Source organism: Colossoma macropomum, unplaced genomic scaffold, assembly GCF_904425465.1.
Source record: "Colossoma macropomum unplaced genomic scaffold, Colossoma_macropomum, whole genome shotgun sequence".
Lineage (NCBI taxonomy): Eukaryota > Metazoa > Chordata > Actinopteri > Characiformes > Serrasalmidae > Colossoma > Colossoma macropomum.
In genome coordinates, this window is record NW_023494789.1 from 17,148,829 (window position 1) to 17,174,336 (window position 25,508).

General features: G+C 38.1%; 1 protein-coding gene across 1 annotated transcript in view; it reads right to left on the minus strand.

Annotated features, from left to right (window-relative positions):
* Positions 1 to 13,986: 13,986 nt before the first annotated feature.
* tprg1 (tumor protein p63 regulated 1) overlaps positions 13,987 to 25,508 on the minus strand; it is a 38,234-nt gene continuing 26,712 nt past the window's right edge. Inside the window, exons 5-6 of the mRNA XM_036570359.1 lie at positions 16,650 to 16,803; positions 13,987 to 14,372 (exon numbers count right to left, since the gene is read on the minus strand). Coding sequence (XP_036426252.1) covers positions 14,178 to 14,372; positions 16,650 to 16,803 — 349 coding nt within the window. The 3' untranslated portion in view covers positions 13,987 to 14,177. The remainder of the gene's footprint in view (positions 14,373 to 16,649; positions 16,804 to 25,508) is intronic.

Below are 25,508 nucleotides of genomic sequence, written 5' to 3' on the forward strand. Positions count from 1 at the left end.
AGGGCATATTTAATCCTTGAACCCTGACCATTCCTCTAAACTTACACACTAGATCAGTGGCAGTTAGGATCTTGTGGACTCCAGAGCAAAAAAAAGTACAAAAATGAACTTTAATTAATTATTGAATTAATAATGCTTACTCGTTGCCATGTCTTAACGAAATTGATACTCTAATTGAGGCTAATAGCGTAAATATTTTATTAAATTATCATAGCTGATGATAAACATTTGGGAATGGTGATTTAATTATTGAGTTTGTTTTCTTTGCCATGTAACCATTTTTCAACCTCTCTTTATTCTGTAGAATTAAACAGGCTGTGCTGTATGTAAATGAGCTCTGTTCTGATTGGCTGCCCTGTATCGTGCCTTATTCAAAAGGCACCCCATGCTGAAACACTCCTTATAACTTCAGCATGATGGACATGGCTAACCTGAAAGCTAAATAGGTGGACATATTGTCGCTGTCCAAAGAAAAACATGAATCTCCAAAATAGTAACTTTACAGGATAGGGCAACCATGTTCTTTAGTTTTAGTGTAAGTCAATGGGAAGAGATTTTTTTTTCTAATCAATTTTGCTCTATTTTTATTGGTCTATTTATCACAAAATTTTCACACACCATAAAGAATGGCTGCCGTGCTCAATTGATGTAGAAAAGTGAAAATCAGGCTGTTTTCAAGTTTAGTGTCCATAGACAATCATATGCAAAAGTTTCAACACACCTGGTCAAATGATGTGTTTTATTGATTTTCTAAGTGAAAATAAGACATTCTCTATAGAGAACACGCTTTCATACATTTTAATGCACACTTACTGTTTATTTGCTTAATTTAACATATTAAGAGAAAAAAAAACATAAAATGTGGCTTGTGCAAAAGTTATGGCACATTTTATATTTTGTTTATTCTTTCCAGTGTGGCAAACTCAGCAAATCAGTGGTGTTTACCCTTTTGCATACAGCTGTATGGGCTGTATTCAATATATGGTACATTTTGTTTGCTTACATATTACCTCAAACTCTTTTATTTAAAAAAGGGAGGAAAATTTGTTTTTTTGTGGTATGGGTCCTTTAAAGATTACTAAGTGTTTTTTTGGGTCTCAGCCTCATGTGTAAATATTTGTGACAGTGCTACCCTGGGAGTAATGCCATGGCCCAGGCATTTTATCCCCTTGTTGTGATGTCAGCACTCATCAGCTCTTAAACAGTTCAGGTGTTTAAACCAAAGGTCGAAACTTTTGGACTAAAAAAAAATCAGCATGCGCTTTTAACAATATTTTGAAAAAGACAACGGTCAAATGATTATTTAGGTGAAATCTACATGCATGAATGTTACAGAAGAAGATGAACATGAAATGGAAGGAAATACAATATGAATGCCCAAACGTTTGTTGACACCTGTTCATCCAGCGTTTCATCAGAAATCAAGTGTATTAATATGGAGTTTGTCCCCCTTTGCTGCAGTAACATCCTCTGTTCTTCTAGAAAGACTTTACACTAGGTGTTAGAAAATCACTGTGAGGATTTAATTGCAGGAACTGATGAGGTCAGGTACTGATGTTCTGGATCACAAATTCCAAAGGTATTAGATGGAGATTCATCACTCCAGATAATGAAGTTCCACTGCTTCACAGCCTTAATGCTGGGGGACTTTTAACCCCTCTAGCTGATGCTTGGCATTGAGCATGGTGACCTCATGTGCTCATGTGCTGCAGCTCCAAAGCATCCCATTCTATTGGCAGTGCTTTTCTATGGAGATTATACAAACTGTGAATGTACAATTGAATGCATGTCAATAATGGGTGCACCTTAAAGTGGCTGAATTCTGTAATTAGAAGGAGTCTCTGGATACTTGTTTCATATTAATAAAACCTTTGTTGATTTATTAACTGAACAGCAGTAGTGAAAATATTCTAATCGCTAAAGAAGGCGAAGTGTGCCCAGGTCTGGAAATAAAACTTTGGTCTATGGTAGCGTGGCTATAGAAATGCTCCACCAATCCAGTGATTAAGGAAGCAGTTGAGTGATGTGGAATATGTGTGATTTTTGGACAGGGCCTGTGCTACATGGAGCCATTTCCTCTCCAGCACTTCAGCACTCAGTCTACAGCTATCGCTGCAGACGCTGAGGGAGCCGGGTGCCATCTCAGGCTGGCAGGCGAGTCCTGCAGTGTATCTAGTGTTACTTGCTCCAGGCATGCTGAGCAGCTCTGGTGTTAGATGGGTCATTCGGGGTCATGGGCGCTTGGAAAGTTTCTCCAAACCCCTCCACCCAGCTCCCGCTTTGCCAGTCAAATTCCACTCCGGGGCAACAAGGAACCTCATTTCACATCACAACAAACCCAGAAAACCACCTGTCCACAGAGACACCATTTCCCCTTCCATTGCTGCTTAACCTGAGAGACCACACAGAGAACCCGCAAGAAACAACACAGCCCTTATGGGTTTGTGATCTAAAAATCAAGAGAAGTCTGAATTGGTGTTCCATGGAGATTCTCAAATGTTGCATGAATAACAATAAAAATGAAGTAAGCAATAAATTATGCATTGAATCTTCGTACAGTGTGAGGAGAAAATGAGGAGATGAAAACCCCCTGATATTTTCTGCATTTTGTTGTTGTGATGCTGACAATTATTATCTAGTTTCATTTGACTGGTTATCTGGATTTTAAGATAATAGGATGTAGCATATGTTTGATTTACATTGAAGGGCCATTCTGCACTAAAATCCCTGACATTATTTGTACTTAAACAATAAACTTATAATTACTTAATTTCTTGGAATTAGTTGCTATAGTTTAATATAGATAAGTTGTTTGTACAGTTTTGTTGAAAATTCAAATGTGCATGTTGTACGTTTTTGTACACGTTTGTACAGTCAGAGAGTACAGGGTGACGATATCCAGAATTCCTAGTAGGTTAGCTGATTTCTGTTTATTAGCCTTCCTTACCAACACTTCCACATGTTATATGTGGGAGTAAATATAAGTATGGATGCACTTTACATGTCTTACTTAAACTAAACATGAATGTGTTGTGTATCTCTGCTCCGTAGTCAGTACAGTTATATCAAAATAATCTAGATTACTGCCAACTCAGTATTCTTAAATAAGGTTTGCATAAGAGTATGTAACTGTAAAAAAGGTTTAACAGTTTTTTGTCCTCTATATTTCAGCTTGTGATCAGTACGACTGTGTGAATGTTGTGGAAATTAGTTCATTATGTGATATAATAGTTACTTGCACTTCAAATTTCAAATTGCAACTATACTTATTTTGTGCTTTATACTTACACATTATCTGTTAAACTTGTGAGTGTTCAACTCCATGTCTAACTTCTGTTTTGAAACAATTAATTGAAGCAACAAATTTCCTATAATAGTTGGAGTAAATAAACTTAGGGTTTACAGTGTGGCCTAAAACTAGTGTGTAATATGTTATTTGTTGTGTTATGCAGTATTCTTTACTGCAGCACTGTATTCCTCAGACTCACCGGTTGCACAGGATGTTGTAGCTAAGGTATCTACGTGTATATTACAAACTGTAGTTTTTAGCTTCTTGTCCTCCTCATGAGATGAGTCATTTCTGCCCTTTGAGGGAGGTTTCACACTGGACACATTTCTATATGCTAAGGTGCATTCATTCGATTGTTTTCAATGGGAGAGCTGTTTTTGAGCCCTGGTCGCCTCGCCTCTTACGCACCCTCCATGGCTGTGTATTGAGAGCTCAGGACACCCTGAGCTAAAAAAAAGTTCAACTTAAAGTACATCATAAGTGTTTTTCTGTGCTGACCAATCAGATCACAGTTGTAATAGGGAAGTGTTACATTGCGTTCGACTTAGCTCGGAACTGGGAAGTCAGAAATCGGAATTGCATCGTTTTCAACCTCCATGCATTTGAGCTATAAAGTGTGAGGAAACATGGACGTCTCCATGAAAGCATATTTACCTCCTCAAAACAATGAACTTCATGGTTAATGTTACAGATTTAGCCACTACTGTGTCTTTATGATAATTGATCTAAATGTAATTTAAAAGCAGAGAAATGGTTCTTCATTACTACTGCCTGTGCAAGCAGCTATGTTGATTTGACCATCCTGACTTTTCAAGTAGGAATTCCCAGTTCAGGTGGTGTTTTCTTAGATTTTTCCTATTCGGAGGTGAGAAATTCTGAGTTATGAGCTTCGGTCGATCGCAGCATTAATTATTGAAGTTCTATATGGATATAAATCATGTCATAAACAAAAAGCAGGTTTTTAATTTAGCTTCTTTTGCTAACATTGCTAACAATGTTTGGTAGTTAATAGTAGTACTTTTTGCCTACACACATCCACATATAAAAATGATAGCTTTCTAGCACAGCTGGGGCCTCATCAGTGCAGCCCTTGAGATTTGAAGTACGTTTTTCATTATGTTATCTATAGCCACTTGGCTAATTTCAGCTAGCCAGTTGGCTATTGCTAGGAAGAACCGGAAGAATCGCAGCTCTATGCAGCCTTCAAAAAATGCAGCAGTGTGAACGCCAAAGAAAAAAAACAGTGTGGTGTGCTTGCCTTCAGAAAAAAACAACGTGAACCCCCCCAATCTATTCTCTCCATTTTAATAATGATTTGCATACAGTTACCACAGTTATGGCTGCAATAAGATACTCAGCTGCCTAGCAGTAACGTTAGCTATCTGCCTTTCCTCTAATAGTGTGGAGGGGCAACATTTCAAACAACTCACCCCCAAAAATCCACCTCAAAGCAGTTGGAGTTTTCCAAATGTTTCTCCTACCTTCAAGATATGTCATCAGAAGGGATGTTATCCTGTGGTTAAACTGGGAAATCTCTCTCTAGAGACTACCAACGTAACAGTAGGCATGTTTACAACAAATGCAGCGATGAAAAAAAATTCATTGTGGCTGGAGTGTCCCTTTAAATGTAATTACAATTATACATAACTCATTTTATAGCTAGTTACACAATTAATTATTCTTATGCTTAATTTAGATTCAAATGGACATTTACATCGACAGGTTTCAGCCTGCATATGGGACTTTTTCTGTTTCAAACATGACAATAATGAGAAAGAAATTCAATTCAAATCAAAATAAAATGTATCCTAACTACACTATACGTCCAAAAGTATCCAGGTACCATTTCTAATTAGTGAATTCAGCTACTTTAAAGTGCACCTATTGCTGACAGAGGTGTTCAAATATGCACACAGCTTGTGTATTCTCCACAGAACAGCACTGCTATTGGAATGGGATGTTATGGAGCTGCATACGAGTCTAAGATGACCATGCTCAAAGCTAAATGTCAGCGTAAAGGATATAAAATCCTTCAGCATTTGGCTGTGGATCAGTGAAACAGTGTTCTATGGAACTGATGAAGCTCTATCCAATACCTTTGGGATTAGTTGGAGTGGAGTTTGTGATCCAGAACTAATCATCTCACATCAGTACCTGACCTCACTAATGCTCTTGCAACTGAATGCAATCAAATCCTCGCAGCAACATTCCAACAACTATCATAAAGCCTTCTCAAAAAAGTAGAGGCTGTTACTGCAGCGAAAAGGGGACAAAGTCACTATTAATTCCCTTGATTTCAGAAGAAATGCTGGATGAGCAGGTGACAAAGTGTATGTACAAACAAAAATATGCATTGTTTGATAGAAAAAAATATTTGACGGATTTGATCTGCTTGTTTCAATGAGCTACGGATGAGAAATAATATGTATAAAGTTACCACATGATGTAATCGATAACTGACACTTCTAAGGGTTAAGGGCTTTGTTCAGCTGAACTGAACTAAATACGAAAAAATGGACAGAGTAACATCACAAACCAGCTATCAGCGTGGGCGTGGACATCTTCACCATTTTCCAAAGCAGCTGGAAAGAAAAAAGAGAGAGAAAGAAAAAAACAGTCGGTTGACCTGTGATGGCATTTTCTTTTGAATAATTGGAGGTGGGAGGGGCAGCAGGCTGGATTGTGTCGCCTTAGGCTCAGTTTTACCTCCTCACAGTGGAATGCAGGGAGATAGCGCTCTCAGTAAGAAGCCTCAGGATGATTCATGTAGTGCGTCTGTGCAGGATATTGCCCACCAAATTACTGTGGGCATTTATATATAACTTGTATCCATCTTTGGGAAACAACAAATCTGGGTTATTCACAGTATACATGGATGTAAAAGAAACATTCAGCACACGTGACGCATGTAAGCAACTGTCTAAACAAGTACTGAGAGAGGTGTGTCAAGGGCTGTGGTATTGGCCTCCAGGTAAAGGTATTTATGTTAGTAAGATAAAATAATCTATATGTCAGAACAAAGGATATTTTGGGGATTAAGTGTCTTCATAACGACAGGAAAAAAGATCAAAGCATTAAATCCTTAAAATTCACACTGTAGCTCGGAGCAAACGGAGTTAATCCGAGACAAGCTTGTTAAAGCATTTAGAGAGTTTTCGGAGGACGATTACAATCATTTAAAATAACCAGATGCCTTTAACAATGCGTACTTCAAATGATCAAACAACCAACGTACAGAGGCCGACAAGAGCCAAAGTACCACAAAATAAACCCGCAACAAACGACTGCACCAGTGCTACATTTTCCAAATGTGCTGCAGAGGGTGGAGCCATTCAAACTTTTAAATTCGATGCAGCATAAATATTCTGCATATATATTACACATGTGGTGTTGGGGTGAACCCACAGGGAATAAAAGTGTGGAGGTGCTGTGTCCCTTCACTCTGTTCTTCTCCAACATGGCCTGCTGTTAGTGTGTATGTGTTTGTACGTGTGTGTGTGTGAGGGTGGACAACATGGACACGCTGCTGACTGGCTACAGCTACTAAAGGAGACCCCTACGCTGGCCACTTGTGTAATTTTAAACATCTGGTATTTTTTACATAAATTGTTATGGCTGTATGCCACCAGACCCACTGAGTAACAAACACACGAACACCACACAAGGGTAAAGCAGATAACTAATATCACTGTATTGTAAAGGGAATTAGAGTAACTGTAAAATTTTGTTATAACTGATATGATTAATAACTACTGTATTACAGCTATGACATGTCAGATAGCTAACTAGTTATATTATTATAACTATATTCCATCTGTTTTCAGTCTTCCAGAAACATTTCTGTTGTGTTGGACTCTTTGCAGCGTTTCTGAAGTTACATGTGTTTTCTGCATTCACAGTATGTTTGTGAAATGTTGTTCGGGTGTCATTTCGATGGAAGTGTTCTGAATTTGCATTGTGCTTATAAGTTTGCAACACCTTTTTCATTGTACTATTCACTGGGTCTTTCCGGCCACCATACCAACATCCATCAGCAATGAACTAATTTAGAACTTGTATTTTTCAAAAAACATCAGTAGATAATGTTCAAGGCCAACATAATTTGTTATGCTGGACAGTGTCAAGCCTTACGCAATGGCTGAACCACGTCTGCAGTCATTCCATGGAGAAATCCTTGAGCCACTAAGCCCTGGCTACTTAAGATGACTAAAACAGTATAATTACTCTGGCCTCCATGTAGAAATGTCCTAAAACACACAACAGTGCAATTACAGAGGTGATATAAGCATGCTAACAAAAGAAACTTAGCTAAGCCAGGTAAGAAAAGTGAATTCAGTGAAGTATGCATCTCAAAAGACAAACAGACTAAACAGCCATTAAAATATAAGGCAAACTGAGTTGTCTTTGAGTGGCATATGTTACGGAAAATATAAAAGTCATCTTATCCAAATTGCTAACAAGGCTAATGATTCCTGGAAGCTAGCCAGCCACAAAAGCCAGCTGATAAAACAATCCCAGATTCCTTGAGCTGCTGTCTTTGACTCATTATGAGTCACTTTAGCTGTTCTGGCCAAAACGATCTCTTTATTATAAATGCTGTCATCAAGAGGAGTTTCTTTTATTGCTTTTACTTGTGAAAGATTGCTCTAGCACACCCTGTGCGGGTGTTGTGAAATTCAGCTGCTTGCCTGTAGCACAGTCCTTTTTTTTCATACCATCTCTGTTTTAACCAGCACTAGTTTAGCTGGCAGGACACCTAGCGTCTTCTTTGTAAAGCCTTTATGAGCTGACGCTGAGCTGAAAGTGTGGGGATGAGAAGGCATGCCTTCAGGGCACAGCAGTTCTCCATATTTGATAATAAGACACTTTCCAACTCTTACAACAGCAAGATTAACCCTGTCTGAAGAACAGTCAGATTGTGATACTAGCAAGAGATTATTGATCCTTTGGGTTCTGAAATACAGACATACAATGTATGAAACAAACACCCTTCACCCTAAAGTGGTTATATTGAACACTCTTAAAAATAAAGGTCCCAAATGGAAGATCCACATAATATTAAGGTTTCTATATCGATTAAAGTTTTTTCCTACAACCAATTTTTAAAGAGTGTAGATAATGGAGGATGCACATCTTCAGTAGTGGTCACTTGCATGGCCTCTGCCTGCCACTGGGCCCAAGGTTTTATTACACACTTCTATAACCTGAGAATAGCTCAACCAGTTTGCATTGAAGCCCCTGTAGTTACTGAATAATAAGCCTTAGTATGTAATAATATCGGGCTTTTAGGGGGTTTAAACAGTGGATGCCAATCCATGTGAAACCTCTATACTGCACACTGTGATGTTCTAATACAACTTACCCAATGTATGGTTTGATAATCACTGGATTAGTTGAATTGATGTGTTTTGAATGGTTATCTGTTATCTCCTTTCTGTTTGCCCTCTTGTCACTAAAACGAATATATAATTTATCACATTTAGCTACCATATATGTGCACTTTCGTACGCGTACAATTATTGACTGAAGCCCTGGCTAGCCCATCCAACCATGGACGTTTCTTGATGTAAGTGGTATCATGAGGGACCCTGTGAGTAGGGTATTTTCATATATTGTCTTAAAAACTGCTTATCATTTATCATTTTTTTTCAGTATTTAGTGTGTCCACACTTTGCCTTTATTACAGCTTCCAGTCTCTTCTATATACCTGCTTTCAGTTTGTCAAAAAAAAACTGCAGGGATATTTATTTACACCTCCAAAGTTCAGTCTTAAAAGTTGGTTGCATTTTCTGCTTCTCTTAATCTAAGTAATCCGAACACATCCAGTGATGCTAAGGTCTGGACACCAGATTCACCAGATTCATTTAATTTGCAAATTTCCTTCTTTTTTGTCTAGTTCCTTTTCTCACTGAGGGCTTCTTGACAGCTACACATCCTTGTAGACTCATAGTGTTGAGACGTCTTCTCACAGAGTGTTTTTTTCAGGTCTGGCGTAAGAGCAGAGCTTGATTTTCTCCTCTCTCTCAAAGATGAAAGCTGTAAGTGCTGTTTATCTGATGGTGACAGTTTTGGTGGTCTACCAGGTCTTACGTGGTTGTTGGAGTCCCATTTTCTCTTAATCTTTTAATAATGTTTTGAACTCTAGTTTTGGAAACACCTGTTTTTCCACTCATTTTTCTTTGTCTTTCTCTTTCCTTATGAACGTGGATTATCTTATAGGTAACGTCCTCAGAAATGTCTCCTGAAAATGAGTACCTTATACTTAAGAGCACTTTTTACTGGAAATGAAACAAACGAAGGATGGTCTCGGACTTCTGCACAGTACTGTATATATTTGTCACTATCCAAAAAATAAATAAACACAGGAAAAGGCCAAAACATACTTTTAGTGTAAGTCAATGTCATAATATTCAATTTCCTCTAGTTCTGTTGTGTTTACCTTAGCATTCATTAAAAAAGTAATTGACAATTAATTCATTTCAATTTGCATACAAAATACTGGGATTAGGACTTCTCAATTAAAGTCTCCAAATGTTCAGAAATAACACTGAAAGGACCACCATAGACCCACTGCTGACCAAATATTAGAGTAGTGGATCACTATCAGCACAGCAGTGACACTGTGCCAACATGGCAGTGGCATATTAATGCTGTTACACTGGTACTAGTGTATCAGGCGCAGCAGCCTAAGGGGTGCATTACATGATGTAGCACAACGCTTATTATTATTCATGGTCCTGAAGATCAAACAGGCAGTATACTTCATGTATTAACATGTGCAACACTGTAGGCCATAAGCTTGTAAGCTGATACCGTGGGAGGTGGTCGAATGAAAAGAATGCAAGCACTTATGGAGGACTGTGTTGGAAATCTGTGCTGTGCACATTAACAGTGGGCCATTGTGCAGTGAGTCCCAAAACGTAATCAGATGAAGAAGCACATATTACATAACGTCCACTAAGCCAGGCAAATGGTATACATACCTTCAGTCTGTATCCTTTCCATGCAGAGGCACGTTCTCCTTTTATAAAATAGAGAGGCTGAATGTATAGAAATAGAAGCAGGAACTGTGAGGAATACAGTTTTGTTGAAGCACCAAGTGCAATCAAGCAGAATGACCCTGTCAATTTTATGTAGTCAAGAAGAATTTTTTTAAAATTGAATCACTAGGTGCACGCAATGAACGACAGAAAGTAAAAGCTGTGAGTGACATTTTCATTTAAAATGGCAGGTGTGTAACACACACACACACACTGCAGCTGAATAACTGTCTCATTTCCTGCATCTGCAGGGGAATCACACTTGAGTGAAATCCACCCACCACAATGGAATTCAGTAACGATCGCATCACTTAGATGATAAAGTCTTTTTGACAGCATCATTATAACTCACTCTAAACCTACAGTGAAATATGAGACAGGCATAAAGTTTGACTCAAAAATGTCCATGATTTCCACATGAATGAAATATATCATCACCACAGTTATTTCCAAAGTAAGGAAACTGAAGGACAACACTGTATTGATATATTAGCTGTGTCCCAATTCAGGGGCTGCATCCTTTGGAGGATGCAGTCTACGCAGGCTGCGGAGACCTCCGAAGGCTGAACCGAAATGAGACGGTCTGCTCTACCGCGGATTTCCTGTTTGCGTCACAGCACCATTGTTACTATTGCGTCACGAAATGACGCTCCTGTCAAGTTCTTTTAAAGTTCTTTAAAGATAGAGCCAGAAACTTTGATTTTAGTTTGTTATTTTTTCATTTATTAGAGCTGGAGATGCTTCTCTTTGTCTGCTCCTCGTTCCCTAAAAAAAACGAAACGTTAACATAAGTTTTGCTTCAGACCGCATTATCTTTTTTAACATTTGTATTGTTAGCTATTCAACTCAGTTTAAACCCAATACTAAAAAAAAATAAAAAAAATATAAAAATAAAAAAGTGTACTCTTTAGTCACCATTCGCTCCTCTGCTGACGCCACCATGTTCTCAAATCCTTGCTGGCACGCAATGAACCTCAGGATATGTTGGCTGGCGAAAGATTTACCCATTGAATCTTTTGTTGCCATGGAGAAGAACAACACATATGTTGGCCGCATATGAAGGAGGCTTTGAAATGGGACAGCCTATTCACGCTGCTGTGAAGTAAACTGCCTTCAACTGCAGCGTCCAAAGGATGCAACCTCTGAATTTGGACACAGCTATTATATGTGTCCATGAATCCTTTGGTAAATATATTTCAAACTAAAGCTAACTACCTAAGTATACCTCAACCTAAACATAATGAAATGTTATTGGAGTAGCCTGTTAGCCTTTCAACTATTAGTCTTGCAGGGCCAGACATGAAGAGGATACATGTCTGAGGACAACTTATTAAACTTTTGGTCCTTGACTACAACAAAATAGCACTATCCAGGTTGTTCAACAACTTTGTGCACATGTAGGGTATGTTTAGACCGGTTGTGTGGTGTCATAGACAGTATGAAATGATTCTTGATTTGACTGAACAGTATGTTGTTTTTTGCACTTTGAGCTGCTTATCTAAACTGAACTTTCTCATAATTGCTTTCAAAATAATATGATTAGGTGGGGGGTGATGGGGGTTGTCCCCCTTAGAAGTTTGTTGCTTAGGGTCCTCAAATGTTCATAAATGGCTCTGACAGTAAAGTATAGGCCACTTTAAGAAAAGGTTCAAAAGTTGCAAGACATCAGTAGCTTTCAGTACAAACAACATGCGTGTCATCATTTTAATAAAGAGGAATGCACGCATGGACAGAACAATAATCCCCACATACACACATTTCAGAATCTTCATTGACCCCTAACAGCACAGTGAAATACAGAATCAGCACCAATGAAAACAAACCTATTTCTTCATTTGCATTTACACTGAGCAGGACCTGGTGTTTGTTTTAACATGGCAACTCATGGCTGCTGAAGGAGCAAACAAGCAGCGCTGAATGCAAGCTGCAATTACAAAATCTGGGAAATTCCAGCACAGCGCTCAACTGTAATAACACACTCCAGATCATCAAACAAATATGACATATGCACCTTCATGCTTCAGGGAGCCTGTAAGGAGCTCAGTGTAGGAGGGATTGTTGTTGACAGAATGGTTCTAGAGGAAAAGAAAAGAAAGGGAAGACAAGGAGGAGAGTAATGAAGTGCCATCAGGAATACTTTCTAATGCCTCTATTACAGTCACCAGGAATTTACCGGATTGCTGCCATTGATGGTAAAACACGCAGAGGCACAAAATCATGTAAGAAAATACAGCCAATCGGTGCTTTTACAAACTCACAGAAGAGTGTGAAATGAGGATACATTCATTATGTGCAATGACTCATCTCAAGGAAATGACGACCTTTGGAGGTAAGACCTAAAATGTACTGATTACAAAGAACATCCTACTGACAAAATATGAAGTCATCAGAAAGCCAATTTCAACAGACAGAACCGCACCTTAAATAAGTTGCAGTGCTTTTTTACTGACAAGAAAGTGGACAATGTCACGAATGAGAGATGCCAGTAACGGCTTTGCTTTTAGATTTGAGGCCATGGAGCTGTTTACAGTCAGAACCATGAACAATGTACCCACAATCAAAGAGAACTTTAAGCCAAATGTATAAAGATTTTTAACATTTAAAAAAATAAAAAACTGCATTTTCTTGCTTTCATTTCAAAACCTTGTAATTCATGATGAATGGACCAATAGACATGGTCCAAAATGACTTGGAATTTCCCTTTGAGTTAGTGCTGGTTTTCTCTCACTTCAATCTTGAGTTCTATTCAGTTTAAAGAAATGGTGAGGTCTGTGAAATTCTATCTGGAGAGAATTTTTAGAACAGTGGTCTCCAACCCTGGTCTTGGAAAGCTACCTTCAGAGTTTAGTTTGAATATGTGTCCAATAAGCTGCCCCGACCCTTAACTCTAACACATCTCATCTAGCCAATCAGGGATTTGGGAAGAGGTTGATTAGCTGAAGCAGGTGTTGCAAACTGTGGTTTGAGCTAGGCTCTGTAGGAAGTTAACTCTCCAGAATCAGGATAGGAGGCCACTGTCTTAGACTAAACAGCAGCCTTTAGCTCTATGGGTATGATGTGGTGATTTTTCTAATTTTCATCGCTGAGAAGTAACAATGAAGAACTTTATTAGTTATTATAGTCAGTTTGACTCTATCCCTGTTCTTTATTTACAGGAATTCTGATTTTTATTATGCATTTTCAATATGAAACTTACAAAGCTTATTACAATTTTGGTATCTGTTTCCTCTTCAGTCCTGGACTGATGGCTCTGTGTTTGTTTCTATTGGTTTTGTTTTCATATTACCACCTCAAAATCCCAGGCTTATTACATACTTAGGCTTATTACTCAGTAACTACATGGACCTCAATGCAAACTGGCTGAGCTGTTATTAGATAATAATAGAAGTGTTTAATAAAACTTTGGGTCCTGGCCACACTTTTACAATTAACTCAAATTGTCATTTTACCCAGTTTTATGAGATAATATTTTATTTAAAAGAGTGATCAATAAGCCTCTAACTCTGGAAATGGTCAGGAATCTACAAGTGTGTTCTAGAATTCTTACATAGTGCAGCTTTAATTGAGAATGAACTGTTTTGTTTGTTTATATTACATTTTCTGTTCAAAGCACACATACATGAAGTTATTTTTCAGGTTTACTTTTTTCTCTGTTATTGCATGCTGTCAGAGTGTGTGGCTGGGGCGGGCTCTTCCAAAGAAGCTTGTGCCCAGGGGCCTCGTGAGGTCATGAACAGTCCCTGTCTAAAGATTGAAGATTTCAAAGATACAAGATTTTGTTACCAACAACAAGAATATAAACTTCAACTTTTTACAGATTCAGAATCATCTCTCTTTGTCGCCTCTGTTCAGAAGCCAATGTTTCCTCTAGCCAGACAGTAGCCCAGCTTGTTCTGGTTGCCTATGACAGACATGAGCCCCACGTAGGCCTCGATGAGGACTGGCTGGTTCAGAACCAAAACTCCATTAGCCTTTCCTGGAACCGGATTCCGAGCGTGGGCTTTCTGTGCTGCTGCGGTCAGCTGCTCTCTGAAAGTGTGGATCTAAGAGAAAAAAGAGGACACATGGACATTAAGCCTCTGATCTGGCTTCTGATATTTCTAACCTGACTTCATTTCCTGTAATCTAAAGTAATATCAAGGAGATCAATGGAAACATGATATCAAGGAGTGCCATTTCTCAAAAGTACTCAGTCAGACCAGCCCTCGTTTTGTGGGCTGGTGTTCTGGTGCCTGTCAAAACATTCTCATTATATGTATGTTTTCCTCTCGTTTCCCTCTTTCTCTCTCTCCTTCTCTCCCTCTCTCTCTCTCATTCAACCTGCTGCTCACCTCTGTGGGTGTGGTGGAATGTGTGGAATGGGATTGGGGCCAGGAGCTTTGACACCCTGCCTCTTTAAATGAGCAGTTATGTGATCTGCGGGGTCACCTGTACAAACCCCTGCATCCCACCCACTGTCACCATGAGCTGCTAAAGACGTGTGATCTCTTCAGGGCTCGCTGGCTTGTAGGGATGAGCAGCTGTCAGTTAGATTCTGTGCTGAAAGAGATGCCTAAATGCTCTCCAGGTAGGACTATAGTAATGCCAGTGATGTCATTTGCTTTGTTATAAAAAAACTTTAGGTGCCCATCACATCCAGTTTTGTGATAGATGCACTGTCCATCAAACATTTGGGGAACACTTTCTTTTAAAATGTTCAGAGTAGTGTTAGATTTTCACTGACACTTTTCAGTTAAAAATAAGAGCAAATAATTTGAGTGCATGCTGCTTTAATAAAGTCTTACTTGATATGAAGCGCAGATTTTGTCTAATTATTCATTTGATGGTTCTCTTCTTAGGTTAGGTGGTTGGAGGGGCGTGGCGAAACATTATTGGTATAATATTATTGGTTAATATTAGTTTTCCATGCCTGCTGGTGCACAGTAACAATAAACAATCAGGAGACGTTTTAGAAATGGGCGAAAGGCACTGTACTTCAAAAGAGTACAGGGAAAAACAAGAATTTTACATATAGCTTTTAATACTACAAAAGGCCAAGGTGTAATTTTGGCCTTTTTTACTATTTAAGATAAAAAAATGAAAATAATTATGACAAATAATTTTGATAAAATAAACCCCTTATGTTTACTGTTCCCTGAACTTTAGTGCATATTTTAGCTTGACATTGTTATAAGATCAATATTACAAAGCACAAAAAAGTTCTCAGTGTTTCTACCCATTAGCAGCCATTTTACTCGTATACATTAGACTGTGTTTCGATTCTGTCAGCAATTTTTTTTCCTGCTTTTCCAGTAATCAGACGTTATTTTGGCAGCAGTTATTCAGTAAACTGCTTGCCTTACCTACTACTTTAAAATGCCATGGTGGTCAATTTGGTTTATAGGGACATTCCATCAGCGGTGATGCAGTAGCCACGGCTAATCTTATTTACTTCACAGAAAGTCTAAAAAGAACTGGCAAATAGTTTACAAAGTGCTACCAAAAACAGAATAAAACAACAGCAATAAAATAGGACAGATCAGCCTATAAATAAGTTAAAAAGCTTCAATGGGCTGCATAATATATGGAAAATATGTTGCTAAAAAAACACTAGGGCAGTGATTAGGAAAGAGTGTGGTTCTGAAGATGGTTGATTTTATGTTTTATTGCTCTTTTTGTCCACATGTGAAAGAAATTCATTTGGAATTCAATTCTTTTCTTGTAGAAAAAAAATAATGTTAATGTTGTCTGTATCGTCACCTTCTGCAGAATGGTTATGGAATAATTAATAAGTTATAATTAAAACTCACAAAAAATAATCCTTCTGAGATTTGTTAAATTTGTTTTTAATTATTTTCTTTTGTAGTATAAATAAGCATATAAAACTGGCGGTTCTATTAGTTGTGGAATCTCAGCCTTTTGAAGGTTAATTGAGATATGATATGATGAATTGAAAGTTGAAGATTAAGTGTTTACTTGCTGATGATGGGATAAAAGGCAACTTACAGTTTGGCAGATTTTGCAGATCTAATAAATAACTCACTGTAAACGTATGACAGATCTGTCAAAAATGCCTGTAATCTTTTCAGAGAAATTTCCATAAAAAAGGTAAAGATTCCTTAAAGATGAGATGCAGGCTAGAGTGAAAAGTGAGTCCACCCACACAAATGTTCTCACACTGCTGTATACGTTGAGCAAGGCTGACTCATTCTGTTTCTCAAAAGTAGCAGATGCTTTAACACTATCCCAGGAAGGGCATTGCATCAAATGACCTGAGGCCTGTCCTCTATGGTGAGATATTCTATGTGATGTTAGTTATGCAGTGGTTAATGTCTCTGCACCTCACACATTCTGGCCAGCTTGTCGTTGACGTTTCGCACAGGGTGGTAGGTCAGTGTAGCGTAGGGATAGTCAACAGCCAAAGGGTTCCAACGAGACATGAAAGAGGGCTCCCTGAGCCTGTCCCAGAACACTCGCACCCCCTCTCCCTCACGCCTGAAAAACAGAGACATACACATGTACATAAATACAACCACAAAAGAAGCCTACCATACACAAAATATAAGAAAAATATAACATTTACAGTACTGTGCAAAAGTCAGAGACCACCCTTCATTTCTTTAATTACAAGTCAAAACTGCTTAAGAACAAGGGAAACTTTTCTGAGGAGATTACATATCCCAGACTACAACATCACTGAGTGTGTTTGGGCTCATAAGAAGCAGAAAATGCAACTGCCTTCTAAGCCTGAACTTTGGAGGTGTGGAAAAATATCCCTGTATTTCTTTGAAAAACTGAAAACAAGTGTTCCAAAAAGAATGAAAGCTGTAAAAAAGGCAACTAAACACTGAAAAATGTTGTATTTTGAGCCTCATGCATACTTTTCTGTTAAATATACCGTACTGGGCAAAAGTCTTAGGCACCTAAGCACATTATTCAAAGCTGTTTCTTGAAGAAAGGCCATATATAATTATACAACTAAACTCATTTGAAAAACAAATTTTGATTCCCGATGTCTCTTCCATGCCTTCAGTTACTGCTTAGATGTGTTAAATTCCATAAGCAATAATGGAATAAATTCATCATCAAATTCCATCACTTGATTTATTGTAATAAAGCATTGATTAGCCAAATCATTAGATGTTAACTACAAATAATACTGGGCTGCCACAAGGAGAGGTTTTAAAATGATTAAACAAGCACACTGACACAATACATAAAAGCACTACTATTAATCTATTGAATTTATATTGCTTCTATGTATTCTAATATTACATAAATGAAGCGTCTCTAACATTTGCACAGTAATTTATAATGTTATTCTAAAAATGAGAAGAAAAGTATGCTATCTTTTTTTATCTATGTAGCTGCCAACTAGATCTCTGACATTGCTGTGTAGTATTAATTGCCTAAAGCTTCTATAACAGCATAAGTCTACTTAAACAGCAATTGAACTGCAAGAGAAAAATATAGGCTTAGTTCTGTTTTTTTGCATGATCTCATATCAACAATAAATATTAAACATTGTGAAAAGCAAAAGGCCAAAGAGAATGGATGACGTTGTTTAGTAAGTCAGATATTTAATGTGAAGCATTTTAAATCAAACTGTTCTTACGTAAACATGGTTGAGGTTAAACTATTGTGGGCTTTGAATTTGCCAGGCACGCATAAAAATGCAAAACATCCAAGTGCACATAATGAGGAGCGAGCGCGCGACACGTCCGCCAGCGTTTGCCATCAGCCCGCATTATCTGCTCACTGATTTACACGCGCTGTCCGCAAATAGGTCAGCTTGACCTCTCGAACCCCGTCGTTCCCTCCAACAAAGCTCCCTCACTGCCAAAACGGGCACCGTTCCTCTCTAGTGTGCCTCCTTTATGCACAGGCCAATCTGATGTTTACTAAGCTTAAAGGCAATTCCCCATGTTCATCAGATTTGCTTTCACTCCCTGTGCTTTTCTCTTTGCCATTTTAAGTAAATAGATTTTAATGAAACGCCTGGAGGCCACGTCTTTATTTTCCAGGCTGATGAAACCCCAGAAGACAAGTGAATGCCTGGCAGCAAACACTCAGCTTTAAAACCTCTTCACATTCAGGCTTTGAAATCACGCTGGCACCCTTCCATTTTCACAGGGATCTTTCACAATGCACTATTTACATTTTGTCCATCAATCATAGCCGAGGAAGGCCCTGATTTCTGTAACCGTCTATAAGATGCACAGCAAGTCAGCAGAACTTGCCCATTGTGCTTATGTACTACAGCTTATACTGTAGACGGACAGCATCTCTCAAAAGCTCAGTATTGTCTTTCCATGCCAAACAAATGAAACACAAGAATGACTGTTGGGAAACCTTTAAAATAATATTGCTCACTCATTCCGGTTCATATGACATGGTTTTGTCATCTTCCCCACAGTAAAAACTCAATTGCCAGCTTTAAACTTCAGGGGAGGAAAATACTTGAGAACTTTGTCGCTATACTTTGCTACTTTACTCAGGGCCGTAACTAGGATCAAAACTTTAGTAAGGTCCATTCTGCGGAAAAGTGTCATACAGCACATAATCTATGTGAACACAGTGAATAAGCTTACTGCTGACATGAGCATTACACCAACTGCCAATTTTTAATCTGCCAGTTATAAACAATTCATTGCCCCCTTTTAATCCATAATGTTTATGTGCGTTTTCCTTACATGTGTTCCAAAAACTTTTTGTCTATTACTGTACCATAACTGATTTGAATGCAGTTACACAGTTTGATTTTATTTATTTTTATTTTTATTTATTAATTTTTATTTATTTTCTCACTACATTCATCTATTCGGTGACACTTTATTTTGAGTAGCCCTTTTGGATGAACACTCAAAGGATTCTCATTAACATGTCAAAAACATATGAGGGTTAGGATTAGGTGTTGTGTTGAGGTTAAGGTTAGGGTTAGGATTAGGGCCAGGGTAGGGTTAGATTTTGGGTAAGATTAGGTTCTGCGTAATGGAAGTAACATATTAACAATACATCTACTAAATGTAAGTAATGTATCAACAGAACATCTTCAAGATATTTACTTCAGTGTATTCAGATGCTTCACTACTGCTACTCCACTGATATGTTGTTGATGTGTTACTGATAATCTGTTAACAGTTTATTAATTATCCAAGGACCACTCTAAAAAAAGTGTTACCATCTATTTCTAGCAAAGCACTACATGTTGAAACCTATATACAAAACCAAAGGATAGTTTCACATTGTTTTAATGTTATGGCTTTATTTATTTTACACTAGTTTAACATGGTTCACATGTCCCTTTTTACCTCTGTCTCTTGTTGTCTCTCATTTCTCAGCCTTCAGTGTTTACTGTAATATAATACAATCTACTAGTTGATTTTACTTCACATGACATTATGCCATTAATAAGGTAGTTAACAGTGAATTTATGCTTGTTGTAATATGTTATGTGTAGGTAACACAAGACTGAGTTACCATTAAGTTCTTGTATCCTAAACATGCTTCTTTAACTGCAACATTATGAGTAGTCTAAATAAAAACTAAATTCTGGGGTTTGCATTTTACAAGCATGATCTATAATCTGCCTTCATAAACTTTCACATTTGTATCATAGCTATATCATATATAAGCCTATAGTGTGTTTGTTGCATACCTGTACATGAAAGTCAAAGTCATTTGGGGCAGTTTAAAGCTAAGCATAATGGGTAACCACAGCTGTTCTAAGGTCAGTTGAGAACTAATCACATTACTGCTGATTGAGTAGCCTTGGGGTGCATTATCAGGAGGCCACTGACTCCACATTGAATCCCATGGTTACAGGAACTAAAACCATTTTTTTTTTAAAGATTTGTTCTGTTCTCAGTCATTATTGACATTGAATACTTGAGTACTTCATTGGTCAGGAGATTTTTATAGATTTGAAACACCTCATTTACATGGCTTGCAACTACCTAACTAACTGGCCCACTTACTCACAGCTCACTCACTCACTTACTCACATTCAGCAGGCTGAAGATTCTCTACAAGGGGGCACCAATAGCACTAAAATAGTTTTGGTCCTCTGCATAAATGACCCTGCGTGTCCTTGTTTATCAGTCTTTTCCACACATTGTATTCCTTTTTAAAAAAAAAACATTCAAGCGAGTAAAATGAAACTGACCAGGACTATGCCAATTTATCTGTGTAAGCACCTGTACTGCTCATTTATTGCAAGAAAGGCCTTTTATGACTTTTAATTCAAGTATATATTTGGCTCCATACTTCAGTTTATTTTGACACAGTACAGGACTTTTGCTTAAGTACAATATCTCTTTTTCCACCCTGTTAAAGTCCAATGTCCTACATTTTTCAAGTATTTATTTTTTTTCTCAGATGTCCACTTCTGACATTTGTGTGGGTTTATATACCTACTCTGCAATTTCGGTACATTTGGTCAAGTGAGACAGCTGTGTTTGAGCCTGGGAGCAGTCCAGAGAACCAATTTCTGGTCATTCTGATATCAGTGATCCGGGGTTTGCTTCCTATGAACTTTGGTGTCCACTGTGCATGTAGAAGCTATCAGTCACAAATGGACTTGATTGGTTAATTTTGTATCATGACTGCTTCGAGAAATTGAAAGACTGTTGTGGACAAAAAGTGCTGTTCTTTGCTGCTTGAGTGCTTTATCCTATGAAAAAAATAAAAATAAAAAACAGCAAACAGATGAAACTACTGCCTACCATTGTCCAAACCTGCATGCAGAAAAGTGACGTATGGAATTGCACAATCGATCCATGGTTCGGGTGAAATTCTTGCATGTGAAAACAAATTAGTGATAATGCGCCCCTCCTCTACACAAGCCCAGGATCAATCCTGGGAGCGGATTCAAGTATTCGGAACAAGGGTGAAAACGCCCTTAGTGTTTGTTACTGTTCCTTCAAAACTTTTAATATGTTAATAAGCTCTGTTGTGATGGGCTGTCCCATATTGTGCCTCATTCAAAAAGCAGTCCAGCCTGGAACACTCTTTATAACTTCACTGTGAATGGACAGGGCTAAACTGCTGAAGGCTCAACAGGTGGACGTATGTAAACATTGCAAAAAAAGTTCAAAATGAGCTGTTTTTACAGCTTTGTTTCCATATATGGACTCTATGAACAGTATGATTTTGAAACTTGAATAAGGAAACTTGAATAAGGTTTACATACGTAATTATTTTATTTAAAAAAAAAAACATGAGTAAAATGAGGTTTTTCATGATATGAGCCCTTTAAAATGTTGAGGTATGTTGTGTGTTTGCTGAGGTGAAGCCTCTTCATTGGTGATGAAAGCTGATGATGTCAGAGCTGGCAGCTTAGCAGTGTGATTTGTTCTTTTTCTGTCAACCCTGTTATTAGGAAGTTTCTCTGAAAAGTGAAATGCTTTCATTTCTCTTTAATTAGTATGAGGTCCTGACTGAATTTCCACAGAAAGAACCCAGACCTGCCTCAGACTGCACATTCAAAGCATTATATGCAAATATTTATATGCAAACATCTCTTTCCTAGAGACAGATAATCTTACCAGAACTGAAAGTTCCAAATCAGTCAGTCCTCTGCACTGCTCCTGGCAATAAAGCGGTATTTTGGCAAACATAAACACAGTTTTGCCCTAAAATTAAATGTAGTTTATCAGTACATGTGCGATATGTGAAATTTGCTTCTTCACATCACTACGAGATGTGTATGTACACCATGTGTGTATAAGAGCTGCCTGTTTAACGCAGGCAAAGAGTCACTCTCTTCTCAATTTCAAGTCAGCTGCCAGTCTGTGGTAAAATATTTGATTCCTTTTTATTTAGAAGCCCCCAGTAGATTATCTATAGATGTTCAGGACCAGGGTGAGGTTAAGATTAGGGTTAGGGTTAGGAGCAGGGTTAGTGTTAGGGAAAATTAAGGTGAATTTAATAGATATTACGTTGAATGTAACAGTAAGTTGAGGCATTTACAGTGAGCTGTATAAAGTGTTAGCAAATATTTTTCCAGCTCCTGCTGTGATATTGTGTTCCTCATCCCATTTTCACCCCCAGTTTATTACGTTTATGTTTGCATAAAAGCAGAAACAGGTCCAGTTTGGCCTTTGTCACATGATAACAGTGAGATGTGAGATTTGGAGTGTTTTTTTTTATAGCTGAAACACATAAAAAGTGCATGTCCTCACAAAAAAAAAGACATTCAGTAAAAGGTTGGTGTTAAGTGTGTAATGGCCTCACTTTTCACTGTCTGTTTGCTCTGCTTTAGAAGTTGGTTTAACATTTTCTGCTTCTCATGATCCAAGTAATGCCCAAACGCATTCAGTGATGTCGAAGTCTGGACTGATTTGCAAATTTTCTTTTATTTTTCTTGTCACTCTTCTTTTCTCAGTAATGGTTCTTGACAGCTACACATTATTCAGACCCACATTGTCTTCTCACAGTGGCATGATGATTTTAGCAATGCTAAAGTGGTGGCTATTCATTACTTATCAGCTACGTTGCTGCACCAGTTCAAAACTAAAGGTAAGAGAAAATTTGAGCACTTCATCTGTGAGTTGGGGAGACTGACATGCCCATCAAGGCTGAATTCTGCCAGTTAGGCCCTCAGGTCTGCTCTTCCTCTCCCACAGACAGACTGAGCTCCAGGTAACGTACTGCACAGTGTGGTGTTCTCACTAAAGAGTCGACAAGTTGTTCAGCCGCAGGCCTGTGTCAGCTCTATCTCTCTAACTCCCAGCGCCACTCTCTCGCCCATTCTGCTTTTCCTTCTTCTCCCTGTCACTCTGTTATTGCACTTTTCCACCCAAATGCTGTGCTCTTGTTTCAGTTAATGGGTGTACAGCATCAGTCTCATTTTTCACTTTCACATTTTGTCATATATTTCTCTCCAAAGCCATAACACACATAGCTGATCCATTAAAAGACTCCAGTATTTTTCAAACTTTTCTCTGTCTGGTGTGTATGTATTGTACTATACAAAGGATAGAACTAAAAAAAAAAAACTCAATATAAGCCATTGAGAAGGTTGCTAAATTCATCTGCCCAGTGGCCTCTATTGTAAATGTGTTTCAAGCATGTATGTTGCTGATATGTGGAGAGGCAGAGATGGTAACAGAGTACTGATACAATAATTCAGAACATATCTTAAGAGCATAAACCTAATAGTTGTTATTAACTATGACCCTGGGGGGCCTCAGACCACAAGCCACTGCAGATGCAAAAATTATAATAACTTTAAATAATCACTGAATGTAATAACCTTGTACAAATTACTAAATATATTAAATGAATGAAAAAATGCAAATTATATATATATTTTAATTTATAGCACGTGATTGTTAGAATGCAGGGGGCCTCCAAAGACTTTTGTGCCCAGGGGCCTCATAAGATCATGATCCATTTTTGCACTCACCATCCACTTTATTAGAGGCATCTATCTTGAGCTTTTACTGTCAGCCGATGGATGTAATATAAGTTAACTAATGTAATAGAAGTTACATTATGGATGTAAAATGAATGTAATATAAGTTACAAAGTCCCCCCCAAAAAACAAAAATTAAGCATACAGATGTGAGCCACATGTACAGAGAACACATTACATGTGGTAAAAACAAACAGTACCACTAAACTATACTTTAGCTTTAAATATACCATTCAGCTAGTTATAAAAGCTGGGTTACCAGTGGCTGTATGTGGCCACTGCCGTTCACAGTTTACATTCTGACTAAACCAAATAGAGCAGAAACATTTCTGAAACCTGAATTCTGAAGAATGAACATAAGCTAGCAATGGTGTTTCGCTGCTAGCTTGTTTCATTGTGTTGTTGAGTATTCTGGAAGTTAAAGGAGCACAAACTAAAGGTATTTTGGGGGCAGGTTCTAGAGGGGGTGTACCCTTGCTTGGGGTGCAAGTTGTCCCCAGCTGTGTATTCTCATTAAGAGATCACGTCTGGCCCTGCAAGACTACATGACATTAGACAAGCCACAATGGAGAAGTTTTTTTTTTTCACTGTAATTTTTTCAGTATCAGATAATAATGATTAATAATTTATGCTCACATACATTAGCAATTCCAGCTCTTTCTATTGCTATGGTCAACAATTATCTGTGAAAAAGTTTGGCAAATACTCATGGCAGACCACTAGCATTCAAAACTTTTGGTAGGAACAAATTTAAAACTGCATTAATTCATGATAAAAAAAAAGCTCTTTGCCTACCAAACAGGTTTAAGGAGGATATGAATGAACATAAATTGTTGGCAAAAGGTGGATCTCTACTACAAAGTACAGATTACATTAAAATTAAAATTACAGTTACATTAAAATTAGGATATTTTTCCCCCTTTCTTCGGTAAAATGACCAGGTGTGACAGCCGTGGAATTTAAGACACTTGACCTTAAAAGCAACAGGTGCATTTATCTCACCTATGCAATGTTTAATAACAGATGTGTTCATTAATTTCTCTCACTGTCACTGATTCGCAAGGCCTTGTTTTCAGTGTACACAGAAAGGAGCAATGCACATGCTGATAAATCAGCCTCTACAGTCACACATGAAGACAAACTCCCTTTTCCTGCACATGGCAGTCCGCTGGAGCATGTTTGCCATGGGCGGAGAGCTGTGTGCATGGTGTGTGTAGCATGCGGAGGTGTGCTGTAGTCTAACAAAAACCACCACCCTGCAGAACACACCTTACGGGGGAGTATTTCCTGCCGGAGCAAACACACAGCCCGGGGCGATGCACAGAGCCTGACAGGAGCAGGCCACTGTTTCTCCTGTTGTTTACACTAGAGCTTTCAGAGCATTTACAATGAGTGCTGAGGCCCGGCTGGCTCCACCCTGAGTAAGCCCCCGCACAGAGAGAGAAATGGGAGAAAGGTGAATTAAGGCCTGATGCAGAGAAAGGCCCTAAACAATCACTACACACTTCACATTCAGGGGTGTGACACGAAAGGAAGTTTTCTGATAGAGAAACTAGATGTACACTAGCATTCAACAGTTCAGACTCACTTCTCTTATCAGGAAGTTTAGTAATTTTACATACAGTAAACTATTATGAAATATTATAAACACCACAAAGTATTCTTAGATGTATTCTTCGATGTTTCAAGAATTCTGGGAAGAATAAGAACTTATTAAAAGGTAAATAAAACACTAATTGTCTGTTTATCAGTGGTGAACTCAGTGGTGAGCTTTCTAGGAATT